This window comes from Sorghum bicolor, chromosome 8, assembly GCF_000003195.3.
Source record: "Sorghum bicolor cultivar BTx623 chromosome 8, Sorghum_bicolor_NCBIv3, whole genome shotgun sequence".
Lineage (NCBI taxonomy): Eukaryota > Viridiplantae > Streptophyta > Magnoliopsida > Poales > Poaceae > Sorghum > Sorghum bicolor.
In genome coordinates this window covers 5,323,744-5,348,907 of record NC_012877.2, presented here as the reverse complement: position 1 = coordinate 5,348,907, position 25,164 = coordinate 5,323,744, and the positions used below count along the sequence as shown (strand labels likewise).

Below are 25,164 nucleotides of genomic sequence, written 5' to 3'. Positions count from 1 at the left end.
AAGGAGAAAAAAATAGTAGCTTGTCCCGACTTCACCTCATCCTATATGACGTTTTGTGAGAGCATATTTTAAAAAAGAAGTTGTTTTGCCAAATGATTTACCAAAACAGCTCTAGCTCTACCAATATAGCTGTTTATGGAGCTAAAACCCCCAAAATAGCTCCAGCCGTGCCAAACGGGTCATTTATGCGAAAGTCAAACTTTGAAGTTTGCATACAAACATGGGTATATAACGTGCAACCAAGAAAAATGTATAACATAAAATTTATAAAAATTTTCATACCATTTATTGAATATATCTAACAAAAGCTTAAATTTTTCATGATTAAAATAATTTTTCTACTAGATCAAGGACAACCCGACGACCATCCAAAACTATGAAGCAGACCTACAACCAAGTGGGCAGTTCTTGCAATAACCAAGGTGCCTGGACTCACTCCCCCAGCATGCTCTGGTTTCAATCGTGGCCTTATCTTCATGAGCATTCTTCTTGCACCATTAAAACACATAGGCCCCATTTTGCACGGCTTTATTTCATCAGTGAAGCTGTTTTTGAAGGCTTTAGCTCCTTGAACAACTCTATTGATGGAGCTAAAGCCATTTTAGTAAACCGTTTGGCAAAACAGCTCTTCCATTAGTGAAGTGCCTCCCTACATAACAAAAACTTTGCCTCCCCACCTCTAGCATTATCTCCTAGCCATCAACATTTCATCTCCTCCATTGTTTGTCGTTGTTGAGCATCATCACCGTTTTTGTCTCTATCGGCCGTTAGTAGTGTCGTCGTCTTCATCCATGTTGCCCCAAGGAGCCACGCCCCCTTCCCGCCGGCCACGAGCACCGCAACCTTCATCCTCGTCACCTCAAGGAGTGCCATGCCACCTCGAGGAGCCCCGCCCCCATTCCTTGTCCCCAACGTCGTCTTACCTCTCCTTCGCCCCATAGTGAGCCACCCCAACCTCGGTAATCATATGAATATAACTTGGTATAGCTTGTGTAAGGAACTCATTTTGATTTAAAAACCACTTTAGGAGTTGATATATTTGAGAGCCAAGAGAGTATTAGCACAAAATTGTAACACTCCATGGATGCTTAAAAAGATGAAGCATGAGGTGGTTACATAACACTTTTGTGGAGTCGTAATATTCTCAAAGTCACTTTAGCTCCTAGTTTGGGTCATCATCGTAGACTAATAATTATAACAAAATAAAGAGAGCATCTACTAAAAAACACAAAGAAAGAAGAGCTTTCTCTTAGAGAGAAGATCTTAAACACGTTTCATATCTTTCCAAAAAGTTGTTTTTTATTAAAAAAAACGTTCTTCCAAATTTTTTAATTAAATATATTGGACCCTGAATTGTTAGGTAACTGATTCACCTCTCTCGAGCTTGAAAGTTGGAGGAGATTTAAAACTAATTATACAGTTTGCCTGTAAATCACGAGACGAATCTTTTGATTCTAGTTAATCTATGATTGGACAATATTTACCACAAACAAACGAAAGTGCTACAGTAGCAAAATCCAAATTTTTTTCGTGTCTAAACAAGGGCCTTGTTTAGTTCACCCCGAAATCCAAAAAGTTTTCAAAATTCTCCGTCACATCGAATCTTGCGGCACATGCATGAAGTATTAAGGGCTTGTTTGGCACAGCTCAACTTCACTAGTAAAGCTGTTTTTTTAGAAAATAGCTTTATGAGTGACTTTCTAGATGAAGCTGAGCTGTTTTGGAAAAAGTGTTTGGCAAAATAGCTTCACAAACTACTTCATGCATAGTTGAGAGAGAGAAATGAGAGAGAGAGCTGCAATAAGCTACTTTTTTTCAGCTTCATCCCAACTTATATTTTTGTGAGAGGAGGGGAAAACAGCTTCACCCATGAAGCTGTTTTGGAAATAAGTGTTTGGCAAAAAAAAACAGCTCACAAAGCTGTTGTGAGCTGTACCAAACAGGCCCTAAATATAGACAAAAACAAAAACTAATTACACAGTTTATTTGTAAATCGTGAGATGAATCTTTTAATTCTAATTAATTTATGATTAGATAATATTTGTCAAATAAAAACAAAAATACTACAGTAGCGAAATCTAAAATTTTTTGAACGAAACAAGGCCAAGGCCTGAGCAATGTTGAAGACCGGGATAAAAGGAGCAAACAACGCAGTAGATTATCCGCCGCCAGGTGGCATGGCTCCTGCGACGGCGAGTGCTCCTCCTGCAGCTGGTTGTCGTGTCGTGTCGTGGCTTGGCCGTCAAGAATTTTGTCTCCCCTGTCGCTTGCTGACTGACACAGCAACAAGCAATAGCATGCCGCGAGCCACCCAGCTCCCTCCGCCGGTTTCTTGCCATGGCCCCACACATGCGCGTTCCACCGGAGGGACCTGCACGAAATTACCCCAAAGTTTGAGGGGGCCTTGCGCCCTTGCCGCTCATCCCTCCCTGCCTCCCCGTTAAAGATGATAATCTTTATCCGAAACCCAAAACCGATGGGTCATTACCTCATTAGAGTAAGGGTATGGCTATTTTTTTTACCCATGGTTAAGATAATGAGAAAAAATCTTTACCCAGCGGGTAAAGCGGGTAAGGGTATGAGACTGCATTGTCCATACCCGTTAACCCATGGGTAATTTTAACCCAATTCAATAAGTTAGAATCATGAGCCAAAATGACCATACACAGCCCAAGCCCAATAAAAATTATATATAATGCTGTCAAACTCTAGACCCTCACCCATCTGCTCCCTCCCCTTTCCCCTATCTCCTTGCAGCGGCCGCACAACACGGGAACTTGTGAATTTTGGCACTTGATATCTAGTAATTACTTGATCAGATGTTCATGGAGCTTGTATATTTGATGATTTTATTAATAACTTGTGATGCTTTGGTTGAAATTAGGAGCCTGAAATATTTAAATATGTATTTATTTTTTTTAAGTATTCTTGGAATCATGGGTAAAGATAACCTATGGGTTACCTGTTACCCGCATGGGTAAAGGTATGAGCCAAAACTCTTACCCTTGCACAAGTATGATAAATTAACGGGTAAAATATTTTCTCGTGGGTAAGAATATAGGTGGCATATACCCAGCGGTAATTACTCCTTGCCATCTCTACTCCACATCTACTCCCCAGTCCCTCCCAGTCCCGCGGGTGCGGGGCGCAAGTTCAAAAATTGTGAGAAGCTGCGAGGACCCGGGTGCACCGTCACGTCACGTGAGTGGACGCGCGAGCCTGCGGCGGCCGGGCCCACGCGGTCGTTGTGGGGACGGTGGGTATATGCTCCTACGGGCGTTGCGGCCGTGCGGGGCATGTGGTGCACGCGACGCGGCTTTGCGAATCAATCAATCAATGGCGCGTTTAATTGGCTGTTTGCCTGCGCAATTATATTAGTATATTTTGCTACTAAATAATAGTACGACATTACGACTAGTAGTGGTTGATTGGCAAATGTTTCCATCAGGCCCTGCATCTGTCGTGTTATAACAACCGTTTCATCACAACATTCTTTCTAGTAAGCAACACTATTGTACCTATTCTCGGCTTTATAAAAAAAAAGCAGGATTTTCCTCCGGAACAAACAAATGCTACTGTTTAGTTCACCTTAAAAAGCAAAAACTTTTCAAAATTTCCCGTCACATCGAACCTTACGGCATATGCATGAAGCATTAAATATAGATAAAAATAAAAACTAATTACGCAGTTTGTTTGTAAATCGCGAGACGAATATTTTAAACCTAGTTACTCCATAATTGGATAATGTTTGTCAAATAAAAACGAAAGTGCTACAGTGTCGTTTTTCTAGAATTTTTTGGAACTAAACAAGGCCTTATTCGTATTGTGCTAGCAAAGCGTTTTTGCAACTTAGTAAACTACTACTACAAATTGCCATTGTACATAAGTTCTCTATCATGGTTACTCGCAAAAAGATTTCAGAAAACACCGTTTCTAAAAAGACAAGAATTCACCATAGCTTGTATTGAAAATATAAGTATAATTTAAAGTGTGTCACTGCCTTATCTTTCCTCCTCTTCCATTTTGCCTCGCGAAGTACACATTTGTGCTATCCCTTAGTGCACTTCATGAAATAGAAGGTATATCTAATTACGGTTAACATAGCACAAGGTCAAAAGTTTTAATTAAGATTTTGTTTAGTTCTTGAAAATTTTCGGCTTTGGCTACTGTAGTACTTTCGTTTGTATTTATCTAATCATGAACTAAATAGAGTCAAAAGATTAGTCTCGCAAATTACATACAAACTATGCAATTAATTTTTACTTTATTTTATATTTAATGCTTTATGTATGCATCCAAAGATTCGATGTGAATGAGCTTAAATTTTTTAAAATAAATCAGGCCTAAATTCGATAAGAATCGTGAAAAACATGTTCAAAGCACAAAAAAGTACCAAAACTATCTGTAATTTTTCATGATAACCCAGAACTGGAGTGACTGAAACGCAAAACTCCCACACGCTAACGAAGGAGCACCAGAGACTGCGAGTTGAAACGGAGCAGAATCACGACCGCACCTTCTGCTCCTGCCTCGCCGGCCGCCGCCGCCGCCGCGTCACTATCCTCAAGGAGCTCCGCCGCAAATTTCGCCATGAGCTCAGCCGCTTCCGCGGCGCCGCCGAGCCGCCGCACGAGGAGCCGCCCGCCATCAGCTTCCTCCCGCAAGTCTGACGACCCCTCGGCCGCCGCTGCCGCCGCCGCCGCCAACGGGAATGGGAACGGGAAGGCCGCATCCAAGCCCGCCTCCCCGAACCAGCTCACGTAAGCGCGCGGAAAGCTTTGGTCAATCTTCTCCTTCCGTTTCGTCGCCTCGGTTTCGAGCCGGGACCGCCAAAGGTTGGATTTTGAATTGGTTTGGGCTTGCTTGCCCAGGGGTGAGAGGACAGTGAAGAAGCTGCGGCTGTCCAAGGCGCTGACGATACCGGAGGGGACGACGGTGTCGGATGCGTGCCGGCGGATGGCGGCGAGGCGGGTCGACGCCGTGCTGCTCACCGACGCCCATGGCCTCCTCTCCGGCATAGTCACCGACAAGGTGGCTTCTCTTCTCTTCTCTTAATTTTCTGGTTCAGTTTCATGGTTACATGTGTTCCAGTGCGCTTTTATAGAGATTGAGATATGAGGAAAAGGGTGAGTTTTTTTTAATTTGATGTAACAGGAGCCCAAGATGCTACATAGTACATATCTTCGTGGGGAAAATCTGTGTTTGGATTATATTCTTGGTTTGGAGCTTTGAGCTTAGCAATTGTCAGTTTCTGTCAAAGCAAAGTTCCATTTTATTTCGAGATTTCGATCAGCCTTTTCTTTTACCAAACTTGGACGACTCATAGGAATTTCCTTTTACCAATGCATATTTTTCCCTTTGCGTAAATGGAATAGGGACAGAAGGGCGCTGTTGCACTCGTTTTAGTAGTTGGTTTATGCCTAAAACGATCGAAGCAGTCCAGGTTAATGATGATGGTTTGCACTGTACTTCTGTTAGGCATCTAGAAGACTAGAACATTGTAAGTTGCATTTTAACCAAGCAGACGATGGCATATTTTTATGTTCTATAATTTCTACTCAGTAATTTGAAGTAAAAAACCTTGTAAGTTGCATTTTAACCAAGCAGACGATGGCCTATTTTTGCTGCTTTCAGTATGACTTGTTCATTTTTGTTTGTATTCAAATTGGGGTGCAGGATATAGCTACAAGGGTGATTGCTGAGGGGCTTAGGGTGGAGCAAACCATCATTTCCAAGATCATGACACGGAATCCTATTTATGTGATGTCTGACACGCCTGCCATTGAGGCTTTGCAGAAGATGGTTCAAGGTATGTCTAGTGATTCTGGTATTTCATTTGATAGAGTTCATTAAGTAAATGTTTGTACGGACAATATGGGAACAAAGTAGAGAAAGCCAGCTTGTGACTTTCACTAAACTGTGCCATGGGCTGTTCTCTGATATATGTACTTTACTGCACTAACCATCCATGTACATTTTTCTTAACAGTATAGGCTACTTCCTGAAGTTCTTGTGCAACTCCTATATTTTGCTGTAACCACTATGCTTTGTTTCCTGTCTTAAACGTAATCTTGTGTTGTGTTAGAATTAATTATGTATTTATTGTACTCCTAGTCCCTATGCGCCACCTCTGGCTGCGCAGGCCCTTTGGGCTGCCTCTATCTGCTATATATATGTGTAATCACCCCTGTAATCATTATTAAGTCTTTTGACTATTCTCTAATATGGTATCAATCTAAACACGATCCCTTCCGCTCCCTCGGCGCCCGCCTCGCTCCGCGTCCGCGCGGTGCCTCGTGCCACGCCCGCCCCATCGGCTGCTGTGCGCGCCGCCTTCCCGGCCGTCGCCGCGCCCCCATGGCCGCCACCTCAGGCTCGGCCGCCTCTGCTGTGGCCGCCGCAACGAAGCTCCGCGACGAAGCTGCCGCCGCCGCCCAGAAGCTCGAAGACGAAGCCACCTCCCTCCGCTCCTCCAACATGGAGCGCAGCCTCCAACTCCAGGCGGAGGCGGACCTCCTCAAGTCCGCCGCCGCGGCCCAAGACCGTGTCCGTGCTGCCGCCGACGCCCTGGAAAAGGAGCGCGCCCAGGCGGACCTCCTCGAGCGGCAGGCCGCGGACCTCCGGGAACGGCTTCGCCCCGAGCCCCGCCGTGATGACGACCACCATGAAGAGGACGACGCCCGCTCCTTCTCCTCTGAAGCTGCTGCCGTCACTCATCTCCACAGCCAAGCTGCTGCTGTCCAGAACATCAAGAACCTCATCCCCATTGTTCTGGACCTCAACTCCTCCAACTATTCCAAGTGGCGTGGCTACATTCTGCTCATCCTCGGCCGCTTCGCTTTGAAGGACAACGTCCTCAGCGACGCCGCCCGTCCTGATGATCCGGCGTGGGCTCGCATGGACTGCGTCGTCGTCTCGTGGCTCTTCAACACCATCTCCGCCGATCTCTTGGACGTTGTTCATGAGCCCGACGGTCTATCTGCACGGGTGGCATGGCTCGGGATCGAGCAGCAGTTTCTGAACAATCGCGAATCCCGTGCCATGCTCCTCGACGCTGAGTTCCGCACCCTCACCCAAGGCGCCCTCTCCATCGACGATTTCTGCCGCAAGATGAAGGGTATGGCGGACGCTCTTGCCGACCTCGGCGAACCTGTTCCAGATCGCACGCTCGTCTTGAACGTGCTGCGTGGTCTGAACGTACGGTTCCAGTTCATGGCTCAGCTTGTCACCCGCCAGAGGCCGTTCCCTTCGTTCACCGACGTCCGCGCTGACCTGCGCCTGGCTGAGCTGAACATGACGCCTTCGTCGGCGGCTCCCTCGGCCCTTGTCACTTCGGCGCCCCGCAAGACCAACGCTCCCACGCAGGCGTCTGCTCCTGTCCTCCCGCGTCCTCCTCAGGCAGCCGCGGCGACCGGGGGGGCCTCGCCTCCCAACAACCGTGGTCGCCGTCGCCGCGGCGGGCGCGGCCAGAGAAACTCCAGTGGCTCTGGCTCGAGCCCTGCTCCACCAGGCAGCACGCAGGGTTCCACTCCATGGCCCTCCTTCCTCAATCCGTGGACCGGGTCCATTCACATGTGGCCCGGTTCCACCCCTGGTGGTCAGCGTGGCCCCCCACCTCACGTCGGCAGCTCGCCTCATCAAGCTATGGCGGCTGGCGCACCCCCGACGTTCTACCCCCCGGCGCCTGGGGCGTATTATGCAGCGCCTCCACAAGCGCCCCCTCCGGCTTGGTCGCCCTGGAACCCGGAGTCACTGGCCAACGCGTTCAGCACGGTCTCCCTCATCCCTCCCCCGAACCCTTCGGAGTGGGTCATCGACTCGGGTGCCTCATCGCACATTGCTGCGAATCCCGGTATGGTCACCATGTCCCCTACCTCCTCCTTTCCTTCTTCCATTGTTGTAGGGAACGGTGCCACTCTTCATGTTGTGGGCTCCGGCTACTCAACACTCCCTGGCCCGTTCCGCCTCAACAATGTCCTTGTCGCCCCCGACATAATCAAAAATCTTCTGTCCGTTCGTCAATTTACTTCCGATAATCTTGTTTCAGTTGAGTTTGACCCACTTGGTGTTTCTGTGAAGGATCTTCGTACCAGGAACCTCCTCCTTCGCTGTGACAGCTCGGGCCCTCTGTACACCCTGCAGCTTCCGTCATCACCTTCCGGTCCCTGCGCCCTGGTTGCCACTCCTTCATCAACCACTTGGCACCGCCGTCTCGGTCACCCTGGGTCATCTACACTCCAGCACCTCGCCAAAACGTCCTCCATTGTCTGCAGCAGCACACCCGGTGATCCCTCCCTGTGTCATGCTTGCCAGCTCGGACGCCATGTTCGCCTACCATTTTCTTCTTCATTTTCTAGAGCGTCCAAAAATTTTGACTTGATACATTGTGACTTGTGGACGTCACCAATTGTCAGTGTATCGGGTTTCAAATATTATCTAGTCATTATTGACGACTGTTCGCATTTTGTTTGGACTTTTCTCCTCAAACTAAAGTCTGATACTTTCACTACTCTTTCCAATTTTTTCTCGTACGTGCTCACGCAGTTCGGTTGCACCATCAAAGCTGTGCAATGTGACAACGGCCGTGAGTTTGACAACTCTGCGTCTCGCACTTTCTTTCTTGCCAAAGGTGTATCCCTTCGCATGTCTTGTCCCTACACCTCACAGCAGAATGGCAAGGCCGAGCGCATGCTTCGCACCGCCAACAACGTCACTCGCACTCTACTCTTCCAAGCATCCATGCCACCCTCCTACTGGGCCGACGCTCTCGCCACCGCCACCCCACCTTATCAACCGTCTCCCCACTAAAACCCTTAACATGAGCACCCCATTCTTCGCCCTTCATGGCACTCTCCCTTCTTACCATGATCTTCGAGCCTTCGGCTGCTCATGCTACCCTAACCTCACCGCCACCACTCCCCACAAACTCGCCCCCCGCTCCTCGCTGTGCGTGTTCCTGGGGTACTCCCCTGATCATAAAGGCTACAGGTGCCTTGACCTCACCTCCAACCGGGTCATTATATCTCGCCATGTTGTTTTCGATGAAACAACATTCCCTTTCAGCCTTCGCCGGCCCTCACCTCCTACCCACGAACTTGATTTCCTCACTAATGATGACTCTCTGCCAGCTGTTTTCTCACCCCCTGTAGGTTCTGTACCAAGGGCACCCCCTCCTGGCTTCATGGCGCCTAGATCATTGGGCACCTCCCTGCCTCTGCAGGCCCCGGCGTCCCCTGCTCAGGCGCCCCTGCCGGCGCCCCCTGCACCACAGCAGGTGCCCGTGACGACTCAGGCGCCCATAGCGGTGCCCCCTACCCCGCAGCAGGCTCCTGCACATCCGGCGCCCATGGCGGTGCCCCCTGCCCCGCAGCAGGCTCCTGCACCTCAGGCGCCCCCGGTGGTTCCCATGGAGGCGCCCCCTGCCCCGCAGCAAGCCCCTGCCCCGCAGCAGGCTCCTGCGTCGCAGGCGTCCCAGGTGGTTCACTTTGAAAAACCACCAGTGGTTCATGTCTACTCCCGGCGCGCCCCTGCTCCCAGCACGCCGCCGCCACCCCCGTCCCCCGCCGGGGCGCCTCCTCGTCGCTCCAGCATGGTTCCATCTCCGCCGCGCTACGTCAAGAGTGGTCCACCTCTTCCACCTGGAGCTGTCACCATTCCCCCGGTTGCCAACACTCATGGTATGGCAACCCGCGGGAAGATTGGGTACCGGCAGCCTCGCTTTGCTATGCACACTGAGGCTTTGTCTCCTCTGCCACGCTCCTGCCGTGATGCTCTCTCCGATCCTCATTGGCGCAAGGCAATGGAAGAACATGCTGCCCTCATGGACAACGGCACCTAGGAGCTTGTTCCCCGGCCAGCTAAGGCAAATGTGGTCACCGGGAAATGGATCTTCAAACACAAATTTCATGCTGATGGTTCTCTGGACAGGTATAAGGCTCGTTGGGTACTTCGTGGGTTCACTCAACGCCCTGGCATCGATTACGATGAGACGTTCAGCCCCGTTGTGAAGCCCGCTACTGTCCGCACTGTTCTCACCTTGGCTCACTCTCGGGACTGGCCAATTCACCAACTTGATGTGAAGAACGCTTTCCTTCATGGCACCCTGTCAGAGACGGTCTACTGCTCTCAGCCCACAGGATTTGTTGATGCTGCTCTTCCCAATCATGTATGCAGACTCAATAAATCTCTATATGGATTGAAGCAGGCCCCGCGTGCTTGGTACAGCCGGTTTGCCTCCTTCCTGTTGTCTCTCGGATTCACCGAAGCAAAGTCAGACACTTCTCTGTTCATATATCGCCGGAGCACTGATACAGTTTACTTGCTTCTATATGTGGATGACATTGTCCTCACAGCTTCCTCCGAGCAGCTCCTCCACCGTGTGATTGCAGCTATGAAGAATGAGTTTGCTATGAAGGATCTTGGCCCTCTGCACCATTTCCTTGGCGTGGCTGTTCACCGCACCAAGGACACTCTTTTCCTCTCTCAGCGGCAATACATTCTGGACATCCTTGCCCGTCATGGCATGAGTGACTGCAAACCTTGCTCGACCCCGGTTGACACTTGTGCCAAAGTCCCTGCTGCTGCTGGTTCCCCTGTGGCTGACCCCACTGCCTACCGCAGCCTTGCAGGTGCCCTACAGTACTTAACCTTCACAAGGCCCGACATTGCCTATGTTGTCCAACAGATTTGCCTTCATATGCATGACCCCCGGGAGGTTCACCTTACTGCTGCTAAGAGGATTCTTCGGTACCTTCAGGGCACTATTGGCTATGGTTTGATCATATCCCGTTCTGCACCCACACAGCTCATTGTGTATACCGATGCCGACTGGGCTGGCTGCCCCGACACTCGCCGCTCCACCTCCGGATATGCTGTTTTCCTTGGTGGCAGCCTTGTCTCTTGGTCATCCAAGCGGCAGCCAACAGTCTCTCGGTCAAGCGCCGAGGCTGAGTACCGCGCCGTCGCTAACGGAGTCGCTGAAATTTCGTGGCTGCAACAACTTCTGCAGGAGCTCCACCACCCTCTGAAGACTGCATCCCTTGTCTACTGCGACAATGTCAGCGCCGTCTACCTCTCCTCCAACCCCGTCCAACATCAGCGCACCAAGCACGTGGAGATCGATCTTCACTTTGTCCGTGAACGGGTGGCCATTGGCGCTGTTCGTGTCCTCCATGTGCCCACCACGTCGCAGTTCGCTGATGTCTTCACCAAGGGTCTTCCATCCTCCGTCTTCACCGACTTTCGCTCCAATCTGAACGTCCGCTCTACCGACGATCAGCTTGCGGGGGGGTGTTAGAATTAATTATGTATTTATTGTACTCCTAGTCCCTATGCGCCACCTCTGGCTGCGCAGGCCCTTTGGGCTGCCTCTATCTGCTATATATATGTGTAATCACCCCTGTAATCATTATTAAGTCTTTTGACTATTCTCTAATATGTTGGAAAAGAAAAAAAATGTATTGTATCATGTGATGTATACTATTTCATCAGTCATTGTCAATCCAGCTGAACTCGCTAGTTTTGTAAGTGCAATGACAATACAATTTTTGGGAGCTGTATTGTATCACAGTCCTCAATATCTCAGTAGCAAATGAATATTTCTTCATGGGTATGGTTAAATTTGTAGGATTTGTTTGTCATGATGCAGAGTTTCTGTCATGATTTCAATGATAATATATGTGTATATACTGTGTAAGCTGTTTTTTCTCATGTCCTTGCACAGAAACCCTTAGTCAACACTTAGTTGGATATGTGCTTCCTTCTTCACTAACATCAGATTTTCCATTTTTTTCTCTCATATTTTAGGGAAATTTAGACACCTTCCTGTTGTAGAGAATGGTGAGGTTATTGCTATGCTGGACATTGCAAAATGCCTTTATGACGCAATATCAAGACTGGAAAAGGCTGCAGAACAAGGAAGTGCAATAGCAGCTGCTGTTGAAGGGGTCGAATGTCAATTAGGAGGCAACTTTTCAGGTTTCTGCATTACATATAATATCTCAAAATTCTCAATTCAAAAACCATTTGGGTCATATGAGTAAATTGATTTAATCCATAAGGTATATTTTATGAAATAGTAATCATGCTAACGCCTTATCATTCTAAATCCAAGTGAACTTCATATCATACCAATTTGCTAGGTATATCATATTCTGCTCTACTTTAAATGTTTATATTTGTGAGATTAGACACAAGATAGTAGATTTATTATCAGGGATATGAGGTTACACATATGTAGGCAACGATGACCTAGGTTTATAGAAACAGAACCAGCAGGCATCCTTGCCAAATAGATATCAATCTATCTGTCCTAACCATATAGGCACTAGGCCCAATAGGATGTATAGGCCCATTAGGGCTGTGGCACCCTCTGTCTAACAATATTTTATATCTTGTTTGTTGTAACTACATTTTAAAAACCATTTTTTACGTTGTATCATGTTACAAGTCATTTAAAGTTAGTAATTTTCTGTGGTTACAGTTCCTTCTGCTCTCATTGAAACTCTAAGGGAGAGGATGTTCAAACCTTCTTTGTCAACCATCGTTACAGAGAATACAAAGTATATCATTGATTTTCTCTGACTACTTTATTTCAATGATTAGCAATAGAAAGGACACTGAGCTTACTCTGCTATCTTGCAGAGTAGCAATTGTCTCGCCTACAGATCCTGTGTATGTAGCAGCACAAAAAATGCGAGAGTTTCGGGTTAATTCAGTGGTTGTTGCTACAGGAAACACATTGCAGGGGATCTTTACGTAAGCATTCTATATTAGTAAAACAGTATTGTCCATGATTCCCTTGCTAATTGTTGATGTTGTATGATTATGTTACGCAGCTCAAAAGATATACTTATGCGTGTTGTGTCACAAAATATTTCCCCTGACTTGACTCTAGTAGAAAAGGTATTCCAATATTCCATTATATTTACTAATTTTTTTTCTCATTGTCTAAGTTGTCCAGTTGCTTTTACACTACCTGTGCTCATTACTTCATTATAACATTTTCAGGTGATGACTGCCAACCCAGATTGTGCCACGTTAGAAACAACAATTCTCGATGCATTACATATAATGCATGATGGCAAATTCTTGCATATTCCTGTTATTGACAAAGGTGCCACCTGATTTCTGTCTCAATCTTTGAATATCATACTGCTACTTTGTATGCTACATGTTTAAAGTCTTCATTATTGTGAACAGATGGACAGATTGCTGCTTGCCTGGATGTCCTGCAACTTACCCATGCAACTATTCAATTGGTAATCCCTAACTCCATACTCCTTGAGCTCTCTTATGGTGTTAGAATTAGGGTTTCTCATTAGTTGGGCTAACCCTAACCAGGGTGCCATATAATTAGGGATACATGGGCCTCATGGGCCTAGCCACATGGGCCTGTTACACACATACTCCAACACCCCCCCGCAGTCTGAACTACCGGCGCAGCGGAGTTGCAGACTGGACTCGAAAAGAATCACACACACGAGCCCCCCCACAGACACAACTAGCCACTGGTGATGTTGAGGCTGGAGCGAAACTCGGCGAAGGTCGAGGACGGGAGGCCCTTGGTGAAGATGTCGGCGAACTGGGAGGTGGTCGGGACATGGAGGACCCGAACATCGCCGACAGCGACCCGGTCCCGAACGAAGTGTAGATCGATCTCCACATGCTTGGTCCTCTGGTGCTGCACAGGGTTGGTGGAGAGGTACACCGCACTGACGTTGTCGCAGTAGACCAGTGCGCTCCGGGAGAGAAGGCTGTGGAGCTCGGCGAGGAGCTGCCGGAGCCAGGAAGCCTCAGCCACGCCGTTGGCGACAGCGCGGTACTCCGCCTCGGCACTGGAGCGGGAGACGACCGGCTGGCGCTTGGACGACCAAGACACCAGGTTGCCCCCTAGGAAGACGGCGTAGCCGGAGGTGGAGCGGCGGGTGTCCGGACACCCGGCCCAGTCGGCGTCAGTGTAGACGACGAGCTCGGTGGAGGACGACCGTCGGTGGAGGAGGAGACCGAAGTCGACGGAGCCGCGGAGGTAGCGAAGGATCCGCTTGAGAGCGGTGAGGTGTGGCTCCCGGGGATCATGCATATGAAGACAGATCTGCTGAACTGCATAGGTGATATCCGGCCGGGTGAAGGTGAGGTACTGAAGTGCCCCGGCAAGACTCCGATATGCAGTGGGATCTGTCACTGGGGTACCCTCAGCCTCCGATAGCTTGCCCTGTGTGTCAACCGGAGTGGAGCAGGGCTTGCAGTCAGTCATCCCAGCTCTCTCCAGGATGTCAAGAGTGTACTGCCGCTGGTGAAGGAGTAATCCAGCAGGGTGAGGCTCAACAGTGACCCCGAGGAAGTGGTGGAGCCGACCCAGATCCTTCATAGCGAACTCCTGCTGAAGTGATGCAATGATCCGTCGAAGGAGGGACTCACTGGAGGCTGTAAGGACAATGTCATCAACATAGAGTAACAGATATGCAGTCTCAGCCCCATAGTGATAGATGAACAAAGAGGTGTCTGACTTGGCCTCCACAAACCCCAGAGTCAGCAGAAAAGCAGCAAATCGATGGTTCCACGCCCGGGGGGCCTGCTTGAGGCCGTAGAGAGACTTCTTGAGCCGACACACCATGTCTGGACAAGAAGAGTCAACAAACCCCGCCGGCTGACTGCAGTAGACTGTCTCAGTAAGAACGCCATGCAGGAAAGCATTCTTGACGTCCAGCTGATGCACGGGCCACCCGCGCGTGAGAGCCAGCGAGAGCACCGTGCGGACGGTGGCCGGCTTCACCACCGGGCTGAAAGTCTCGTCGTAGTCGACACCGGGCCGCTGAGTGAAGCCCCGGAGAACCCAGCGAGCCTTGTACCGCTCAAGGGTGCCGTCAGCCCGACGCTTGTGGGTTCAGATCCACTTGCCGGTGACGATGTTGGAGCCCGGCGGTCGTGGCACTAGATCCCATGTCTGGTTGGCGAGGAGTGCCGCGTACTCCTCTTCCATCGCGCGGCGCCAGTGAGGGTCCAGCAAGGCCTCACGGACGGAAGAGGGTACCGGTGAGACCTGCGAGTCCCCAGGCATCGCCGCAAGAGCCCGGGGCTGCAGGGTCCCAGCCGCGTGTCGCGTCACCATCGGGTGAACATGACGCGGGTGTCGGTGAAGGAGCGGTGGGTGGTACACCGGCGTCACGGCCCGAGTAGCTGGGTGCTGCGGCGGTGGGGTCGGTGTCGCCGGTGGGGTCGGTGTCGCCGGTGGGGAAGACGTCGCCGATGGCGCAGGGGACCCTGGCGAAGAGGGGGCCACCAGCACCGCCGGAGGCAGCGGCGCCAGCCGGGCACGCCGCTGGTAGACGCGCACCGGCTGGGCGAAACGTGCCGGTGGGGCCGGTGTCGAAGGTACCGACCCCACGTCGGGAGCACGTCGCTGGTAGACACGCACCGGCTGGGCGAAGCGTACCGGTGGGGCCGGTGTCGAAGGTGCCGACCCGGGACCCGCGTCAGGCGCAGGGGCCGGGCCGGAAGGTGACACCTCGGGACCCGGGCAGGGTAGAGGCCCCGAGGTGTCACGGACGACAGGCGACGTAGCAGTACCTGCAGGAAACACCGGAAAAGGTGGCTCGACCACCGGGTCAGTAGGAAACACAGAGGAGAGGTCATGCTCCGAGGTGGAAGTAGAAGTGGTAGTGGTGGAAAAGGGGAAGATCGACTCGTCGAACACCACATGGCGAGATATGAGGACTCGACGAGAGGTAAGGTCGTAGCATCGGTACCCCTTGTGATCCGGGGAGTACCCAAGGAAGACACAGAGAGTCGAACGGGGTGCCAGCTTGTGAGGAGCGGTGGCGGTGGTGTTGGGGTAACACGCACACCCAAAGACTCGAAGGTGATCATAGCGAGGAGGGGTACCAAAGAGAGCGTGGTGGGGTGTGGGAGCTGGACAAGCAGCGGAAGGAAGGCGGTTAAGGAGGTAAGTGGAGGTGTGCAAGCTCTCGGCCCAGAAGCGAGCAGGAAGAGAGGCCTGGAGCAGGAGAGTGCGCACGGTGTCGTTGGTGGTGCGAATCATGCGCTCAGCCTTGCCGTTTTGAGAGGAGGTATACGGGCAAGACATGCGCAACTGGACACCGTGAGAGAGAAAGAAGGCGCGGGAGGTGGAGTTGTCGAACTCCCGACCATTGTCACACTGGACAGCCTTGATAGTGAGGCCGAACTGTGTGGACACCCAAGCGAAAAAGTGGACAAGCGCGGGGAAAGCATCAGACTTTGCACGTAAAGGAAAAGTCCAGGAATAATGAGAATAATCATCCACCACCACAAGATAGTACTTGTATCCAGAAATACTGATGACAGGAGAGGTCCATAAGTCACAATGTACAAGATCAAAAATGCGGGCCGCATGAGAAGAAGAACTAGAAAAAGGAAGACGAACATGACGGCCCAGTTGGCACGCATGACACAAATGCTCATCGTGAGCCCGAGTACATCGAATATTGGAACTACGACTAAGCTGCATCAAAGCATCACGTCCAGGATGGCCGAGACGCCGGTGCCAAGTACTGGAGGTAGTGGTGGCGAAGGCAGCTGACAAAACTGGCGAAGGAGGCGAGGCAGAAGCCGGAAAGCGAAGAGTGTAAAGGGGCCCCGTGCTGTCACATCGGAGCAGAGGACGCCGGGAAGCCAAATCCTTCACAGTAAGACCAGAAGAGTCAAACTCCACAGAACAAGAGTTGTCAGCTGTAAAACGACGAATAGAAAGAAGATTGTGAACCATAGAAGGAGCAACAAGAACATCAGAAAGACGAAAGGAACTGTGGCAGAACCTCCTAAGTGTTTGGGCCCACCGACACCTGCCATTGTCCTAAGGACCTCTGACGGTGATGCCGGGAGTCCTCCCACTTTAGAAGTCCGATGAGCATTGCTGGACGCTCATTCCACTGCTACCTGTGGCGTACCAAGCTGGCTCGTCCTGACCACTGGTAATGGTCAAACAACGAGAACTGTTTCTTCTCGCCCTTACAGGATAGCAAGTGGCCACCTTAACACCAGGATCATTCGTTGCGAAGATAAAGCAGTAACTTAACGACACAAGACCAAAATAATATTTCAGAGTGAAACAGCGGAAGTATTACATAACTTAATTTACAAAAAGAGTTCTTCCAAATAGTAGAGTGTTATTACAAGCCTGGTCCAGCGGAGCAACTGAAACTTTAGTACAGACAGAACAAATTTACAGACCCTGCCCATGGGTCACGCTCACTCTTCTTCGTCGTCAACCTCGACGACGGTCACACAACAGGGTCCGAAACAAGTCGGCTCCTGTGCTTCACCTGCAACAGGGGTATTGAAACCCTGAGTACGGGAGTACTCAACAAGACTTATCCGACGGGAAAAGAGGAGAATTTAGGGATGCAGGCTTAGGGTAGACAAGGGGTGGCCGAGCAAGGAGCCAAAGTGTTTTGCGTAAAAGCTTACTAGTAGTGCATCCTTATTTTCAAGTTTTACCCCGATTTCCTCCCTCACAGAGGCAGAGGAATTCGAGGATAGTCTATCTGTTTGTTCCCCACAGACGAATCCGTGAGTTCCTAGTCCTATCATTAAGTATTATTTATTGATGGCCATAGCTTCATGTCGCTATGAGTCCGGGAATTGGGATCCGAACCTCATGAGACATTTTCCCCTTTCTCATTATATCACTTAGTTGCATATTTAGCTACGATGAGGGTCGAAGGAATTGAGTCTCCCAATCGGGGAGCAACGACGATTCGAATCGCTTAGCAATCCAGCTGGAGTTCCTAACCACCCGACATATGTAGAACCAAATCTTGCATATGTCAACCCAAATCAAGCTCTCCCCAAATTTGACCAGGTTCGCGGCACCCGAGAGCACAGTACTCCACCATCCTACAGCCGATCTAGATGTTTTCCGGTCATCTCAGATCCGTAAGGTGGGTACACACTACTCTCGCCATCTTTCCACTCCCAGTGCGCGAGTAGCTGTTCGCGTCGAGGGATCACAAGACTGGGCTTACCGTAGGTAAGTGGCTAGTACTATAAATTCTCAACCCAGCAGGCCATCAACGGAACGGTCCTTAATCAACACAGTCGGAGACACTACTTTAAGACTCCATTCTTAGAGCAAGTCCACCGACCGGTCTCAAATTGAAACATCATTGATCATAAGTGTATCCCACAACAACCCTTCAAACTTTCTTGTTTGAAAACCTGTCTAGTAGCAGGGCTAAGCATCGCTACGCAGTTTTAAAATAAAACAGGTGTCAAGGACAGGATACAGATATCAAGGTAGTAAATGCAGCAAGTAGGTTAACCCAATTCTCAACTACCTAATGCAGCATTTTCAATTCATAAGTGATAAAAGATTTAAAACATCCAAGGAGGGGTTAATGCATCCGGGGCTTGCCTTGGTTGCAGGGCAGAGAGGGACCCTCGGAGACTTCCCAAGTCTCGGATCCGACTTCCTCGAACGGAGCACCGACCTCGAGGTTCGGTTCAACGGGCGCTCCTTCGGTCACGGACGCTATACGCAAGATGATGAATGCTTATGATATGCGTATGGCAATTATGCAAGATGGACCGAATTAAGTACGATTTGCCTTTTTAATGCAATACGGAACAATCAATAAGTAAAGTTGCTTAATAACTTAATGTTTTTACCCAAGAGGTTGCAATCTGTAAACTAAGACTTTACTTAATTCATAATTATCTTAAATTAAGTAATTATTAAACCTATTTACCTTAATTAATTCTTAATTAATTACTAATGACAGCAATTAAGCATTAAGGCTAAATAATAATTAATTGCCAGAGGTCATTAGGGTTAATGACCTCAGGTCATCACACAATTCCAAAATCATTCAACCTTAATCATGAGAACTTAATTAATTATTGATTAATGGTTTTGGAATTATTATTTAAGTATTAAATAAGGGTTTATTAGTATTCTAATCTAACAATACCCAAATGCCACCAAATTTTGTGTGGAGCCAGGGAATAATAATTAGAGGCTCCCCACAATTTTTGGTGATTTTTGAACATACAAATAAATTATTAAAAATCATACAAGTTTTATTTGCTAATTAAAAGGGCTAATTTTTGTATCCTTGCAAACTATTAGAAATCAGAACCTAGTATTTTTCTTGGATCCTACATATTTTAAAGAGTTTATACAAAAATTTTCATCATTTTTGGATTAATACAAAATTTATAACATAAATTCAAACATCAAGCAATTTTAATCAAAAAGGAAAAAGAAAAAAAAACACAGCGCAGCGGGCTGCCTGGAAACTGGGCCGCAGGCCGGCCCACACGCGCGCGGCCCGCACCCGCGCTGTGCGCGTTCGCGCCCTCGCCTCCCCTCAGGACGTCGCTGACAGCGGGCCCTCGCTGTCAGCTCCGTCTTCCACCTCCGGCCGGCCGAATCAATGCCGCGACCGAGCCATCCGTGCCTCCTCTGCTTCCCGTAACCTGCTGGTCGCGTTCTCCATTCCTAGGCGCACCTCTGGATACCCTTCTCACCCCCTTTCTTCTCCCCTAACCCCCGCGACCACGGACACGGCGGACGGCCGCCTCGGCCGGGCAAACACCGGCCACTACACTTGAGTAGAGCGCGAAGAGAGTAGCGCAAAAGCGACAGAGGCTCACCACGACTTCAACCGAGCAACAAACAGCCGCGGAGAGGCTTTGAGCGATGCTGGCCACGGTGGGATGCTTGCGGCGGCGCTTTGGCCGGAGCTGGAGAAGAGCGGCTCGGGAAAGGGCTCTGGTGGGTTAGCGCTTGCGCTTGGGGGCGCAACCGGTGGCGGAGCTCAAGGCGGAGTCGCTGGGGTGCTCAAATCGCGTGGAAAGGCAACGAGGAGGACGAATTTTGGCGGCGGATGGTGGTGGTCGGCGGTGAGGTTCAAAGGAGGAAAAAGAAGCACTCCGGCCGTCCGAGGCTTTATCCAGGCGGCGGAACAGGGGATGTGGATGAGGCCGTCCGCGCGAAGCACAGCAGCAAGCAGCTGCGTGGCCAGCTGCGTGGCGTCGCGCGCGGAGGCGGCGCCTGCCCGCCTTGCAACCGGGGTGGACGAGCTCGTGATCCCCTGGATCACTGTAGCTCTCCCTTATCTCCTCTCTTTTGTCCCCTTGCGAAAATCAGCCAAAATTTGAACTAAAGTCCAAATTCCACCAAAACAAAAATTGTGCCAAATTTTATAAGCTACAAAACATATTTAAGAGTCCAGAACCGATTTTGAGTGTAACAGGGTGAATTTGGCCAAACAGTTTGAAAATCAAACTCAAATCAAAGAAATTCTAAAATTTTGAATTGGGGCAAAACAGAATTTCCAAAATTACTTTTGATTTTGTATAACAACTTGAAAAACTCCCAACATGAAAGTTGCTCAACTTTTTGTGCTCTACAACTTTCATGTTGACCACTTTTCAAAATTCCAAATGGATTTTGAATTGGGGTTTTAAGTTGGAAAAGGGGACACTTTCTGGAAATCTGTATTTTCAAAATTACTTTAAATTTTGTATTGAAACTTCAAAAACTCAAAACACCAAAGTTGTACATCTTGCCAAGAGCTACAACTTTGCTTTTGAACTCAACCTCAAATTTTGCTTAGTTTTTAAATTATACAAAAAGGGGCAAATCTAGGATCCAGAAATCAGGGTTTTTCCCCCCTTTTGCCTATCGGAAAGCTTCCACCCTAGGGTTTTAGCAACCACACAAGCAAAAGCACAGTCTACTTCCCTAAGCTCAAGCAATCAAAGTAAACTTATTTTAAGTTGATGCATACTAATGTGCTTTAACAATTATGCTTTACAATGCTTATGATGACATGATCCGTTTTTAGTAACCGTAACATCAGGGATGTTACAGGAACCATGGGTGCCGGCAGCACCCACAGAGGTGACAGGAAGACAAGACCCATTAGCGACCATAATGGACGAAGGGAGAGATGGAGAAGGAGGGCGAACAGAAGAAAGTATACCGGGGTTAGGAGTGGTGTGGTAAGTAGCCCCAGAGTCGGCGACCCACTCCGGCCCGACTGGAGGTGTCAGGGCCGTGGTGCTGAAGGAGTGCGCCAAGGCCGCCTGGTCCCAGCCGGCAGACCCGGGCAAGGGCGTCGGTGGAGTAGCCCACGAGGACGCGGGGAACGGGGCCGCCCACGGGGTCACTGAGGGGAACCCCGAGGGAGCACCCGCGAGCATGGCCGCCGGAGGACGAGGCTCGCCACCGGAAGCCTGGAACGGCCACAGGGAGATGCGCCCTGACCATGGGTGGTTGTAGGATGGCCAGGGTGCACCTCGTGGAGGTGGCAGCGGCGTCGTGTTGCCCCCACGACCTGCTCCACGTCCCCCACCATGACGACGGCGACCGCCACGGCCCGCCCCCACCCCCGCTCGGCCCGGGGGGAAGAGGACCCAGAAGTGACGACTGTGGTGGGGCGGCGGGACGAGGTGGAGGAGTGGCAGCGAGAGCAGTCGAGGAGGACGACGAGGACCCCGAAGCGGAGGTGGACCCAGGCTGTAGGCCCTGAGTAAGCTCCTCCATGACAAGGTCGTCACGGACCTGCAGGAAGGTGGGGAAGGGCCGTTGCCGGGTGATCCACGTCCGGAGGTAGGAGTAGCGGTCACTGAGCCCGCGGAGAACGTTGAGGACCAAGATGCGGTCCTCCACGGGCCAGCCGAGGTCGCCGAGGGAGTCCGCCATACCCTTCATCTGGCGGCAGTACTCGCTGACGGAGAGGTCGCCCTGGACGAAGGTGCGGAAGCTCGCGTCGAGCCGCAGAGCCCGGGCTTCGGCGTTGCCCAGGAACTGGCCCTCGAGTGCTAGCCAGGCCCCGCGAGCGCTCGGGGTGTTGCGGACGAGGTCGTGGAGGTCCAGGGAGATCGTCCCCAGAATCCAGGAGAGGACGACGCTGTCGAGGCGAAGCCACGAGGGGGTCGGGACCGCCCCCGCGGTGTCGAGGAGGACGTGGTCGTCGAGGGCGTAGCGGCGGAGGGTGAGGAGGACCAAGTCCCTCCAGCGAGCGTAGGAGGGCGACTCGGGCTCGAGGACGACCGGGACGAGGAGGCGGATGTTCTGGACGCCCCCTGCCTGGTAGTGGAGCTGCACCACGTGGGGGTCGGCCGGATCGTGCCAGACGACCGAAGCCGATCCCGAGGACGTGGTCCCAACGTCAGGCGAGGCTGGAAGGCCGAGGAACTGCTCGGCGTCGGCGATCTGGCGGGCCAAGGCGTCGGCCGCGTCGCGCTCGCGTTCCCAAGCGAGAGCGGCCTCACGCACGCGGGCCCGGCCCTCCGCAGCCGCAGCCCGAGCAGTGACGAGAGCAGCGATGAGTGTGGAGTCCGGACGATGCATCACAGGCGGCGGAGGCGGTGCAGGGAAGGGGGCTGCGCCCACAGCTGCACGCGGGCCGGCAGCAAGCCCCCTGGACAGGGCGCCCCCGGCTGTGAGCAGCGTCCTGGGCAGATCGGTCATGTCCAGGGGCATGCCAAGGCCTGCAGCAATGGCGGCAGCCGCTCCCCGGGCGTAGGCTGCTGCTGCGGCGTCGTCGTTGGTGCCCAGCTGGAGCTCAGAGGCGGCCGCGGCGTCCTCGGCGGCGTCTGCACGCGTTCCGTCCGCAGGGGCGCGGTCCTGGTGCGCCCCGCGCGCTGCTGCCGCGCGCGCAGCCGCGTCCGCGTGCATCGCGGCCTCCCCGCGCGCCGCGGCGTCCGCGCCCGCTGGCTGCTGCAGGGGAGGGCGGGGTTGGCCACCCGCGGCGGCGGCGGCGGCGGCCGGTTCGGCGCCCGCGACGGCCGCCAGGAGGAGGGAAGGGCGGGCCGCGTCCGCTGGCTGCGCGTTCGCGTGCATCGCGGCCTCCCCGCGCGCCGCGGCGTCCGCGCCCGCTGGCTGCTGCAGGGGAGGGCGGGGCTGGCCACCCGCGGCGGCTCGGGCCCAGGACGGGTAGGGGAGCGCCGGAAACTGCTGGAAGTAGGGAAGAGGAGGGGGAGGAGGTTCCCGGCCTGCCATGGCGGCGGCGGCGGCGCCCAGGCAGCTGGCCGGCCGGCGGCGGCGGCTGCTTGCCTGCAGGCGGCTGGGAGAAGGAAAACCTAGTCTGATACCATGTTAGAATTAGGGTTTCTCATTAGTTGGGCTAACCCTAACTAGGGTGCCATATAATTAGGGATACATGGGCCTGTTACACACATACTCCAACATATGGTCCATACATGAATTTGTCTATCTAATTCTCTACTTGTAGGTTGAAGGAGGGAATGGAACTGTAAATGATGTCGCAAACTCGGTAATGCAGAGGTTCTGGGACTCTGCTCTTGCATTGGAGCCTCCAGATGAGGAATTTGATAGCCGTAGGTTTGTTGATGGGTCTTTTGAGGATTATTTCTCTTCTGTTCTCATATGAGGCTATAATACAACTCTCCTTGTATTGTTCAGTGAGGTATCCTTACTCCTGCAGTCAGAGGCTGGAGATGGGAAGAGTAGTGTTTATCCCCCTGTGATTGGCAATTCATTTTCCTTTAAGCTTCATGATCGAAAAGGCCGTGTGCACAGATTCACTTGTGGTATTTACTTGTTCCATAGTTTACCTGCAGATGTAAGATATGGCTGCATCATCAAATATAACTGAATGTTAATTTTTCAATTCACTACTGCAGGCTCAGAGTGCTTGGACGAGCTTGTGTCTTCTGTAAGACAAAGATTGAGTATTGCTGATGAAAAAGAAGCAGTGCAACTCTTGGTAAGATCGACTGATCAAGTACTTCAGCATCAGAATGGTCCTATGGTTTAGTAGGCATATAAGCATTTAACTTCTGAACATTACAAAGGTCCAATAGGATAGAGATTAGGTGCCCAATATCTGATAGCAAAAGCCAAAGTTTCCCTTACTCTGTTGATGAAAAATTAACTGTGTTCATTATACTTCAAGAGTGTGAACTCATCCATGTGACCATGTCTTTGCATCACCATGGGTGATGGTATAAATGGTTTCATTCATCATTCCACCAACTAAAAGATGGTTTGTATTTGCCTGAACTAACCAACTTGATCTTGTTCTATTGTAGTATGAAGATGATGAAGGTGACCGAGTCCTGCTGACAACAGATTCTGATCTTACCGGTGCAGTGCTGCATGCCAAATCATCTGGGTTGAAGGTGACTCTTTTTCTCGCCTTCTGTGATTATCTATTCCAAGTGCGGGTTGCAGGGCTACAATTACTTGCTCAATCCACCTGACTAAAACAAATGTTCACCATTCAGGTGCTGAAGTTGCACATAGAAGATCCCAGTTTGAATACCGAAGTGACAAAACCGTCACAGGATCTGGCACTACCTCCCCACAGTAGTGGGATATCGCTGGTTCATGTTGGGTTAACGGCCGGCGTAGTCGCTCTCAGTGGCGCAGCAGTGATGGTTTACTTGAAACGATCTCAGGTGTGATCTGCAAAACCAGAGGATGGCCTTCTTTTTTGAGTGGGATTGGTGGCATCTGAGACAAGCATTACCATCAGCTAATGCATTCTGAAACTTTGCCTTCACTCGGTGCCATTTACAAGCTAAGAACTGACGGGAAGTACTGAAATCAAGATCACATCTGTGATCTGTTGATGAACAGAAGGTTCATACAAGTGGACAAGCTCGTTGATTTTTGGAGTAGGTGAATTTCTGGGCAGGACGCCCTGCCTATCTTTGTTCAGTCTACACGAACGTGGACAGTTTCACGACTATGGTGTAATATATGTAAACATTACATATATGTTCCCTGTTCATACTTATTTACTTGTTTGTAGATATAAACAGATGAAGTAAACTCGTTTCAGATGACACTATTGTTTCAGAGGTTAATACTGATTCATCTATCAGGCGTTTATGTTTAGTTTGGTAAAACTGCATTATGCAACTCCGTGTGACAACTACATCAGCTGAGCTGACGTGTGCAGAGCATGTTTCCAGCAGGTAACATAAACGCCTAGAAAGAAAAGGAGATGCCTGTCACATATCTAAATTGAGAGCCTGTTTGCTTATCTAAAAAATCATGACTGAAAGTACTGTTTGTCGATGGTTTTTTTATAAGAGAAAAACAATATTTAATGACTGGCAGATTTAGAAGATAAGCTAAAGCAAACAGGCCTGAAGGTCTAGAGTGGACCTGATGATCTGATACCACTTGACTGAATTTCACACAGG

At 50.6% G+C, this 25,164-nt stretch overlaps 1 protein-coding gene across 1 annotated transcript; it reads left to right on the top strand.

Moving 5' to 3' along the window:
- Positions 4,475 to 24,853, top strand: LOC8079881 (CBS domain-containing protein CBSCBSPB3). Its single transcript, XM_002442845.2, has 14 exons — positions 4,475 to 4,760; positions 4,872 to 5,031; positions 5,677 to 5,809; positions 11,806 to 11,976; positions 12,482 to 12,560; positions 12,643 to 12,756; positions 12,837 to 12,903; positions 13,009 to 13,114; positions 13,201 to 13,259; positions 23,223 to 23,332; positions 23,414 to 23,541; positions 23,635 to 23,717; positions 24,043 to 24,132; positions 24,238 to 24,853. The coding sequence occupies exons 1-14, from the start codon at positions 4,591 to 4,593 to the stop codon at positions 24,415 to 24,417; spliced, it is 1,650 nt and encodes a 549-aa protein (XP_002442890.1). The 5' UTR covers positions 4,475 to 4,590; the 3' UTR covers positions 24,418 to 24,853.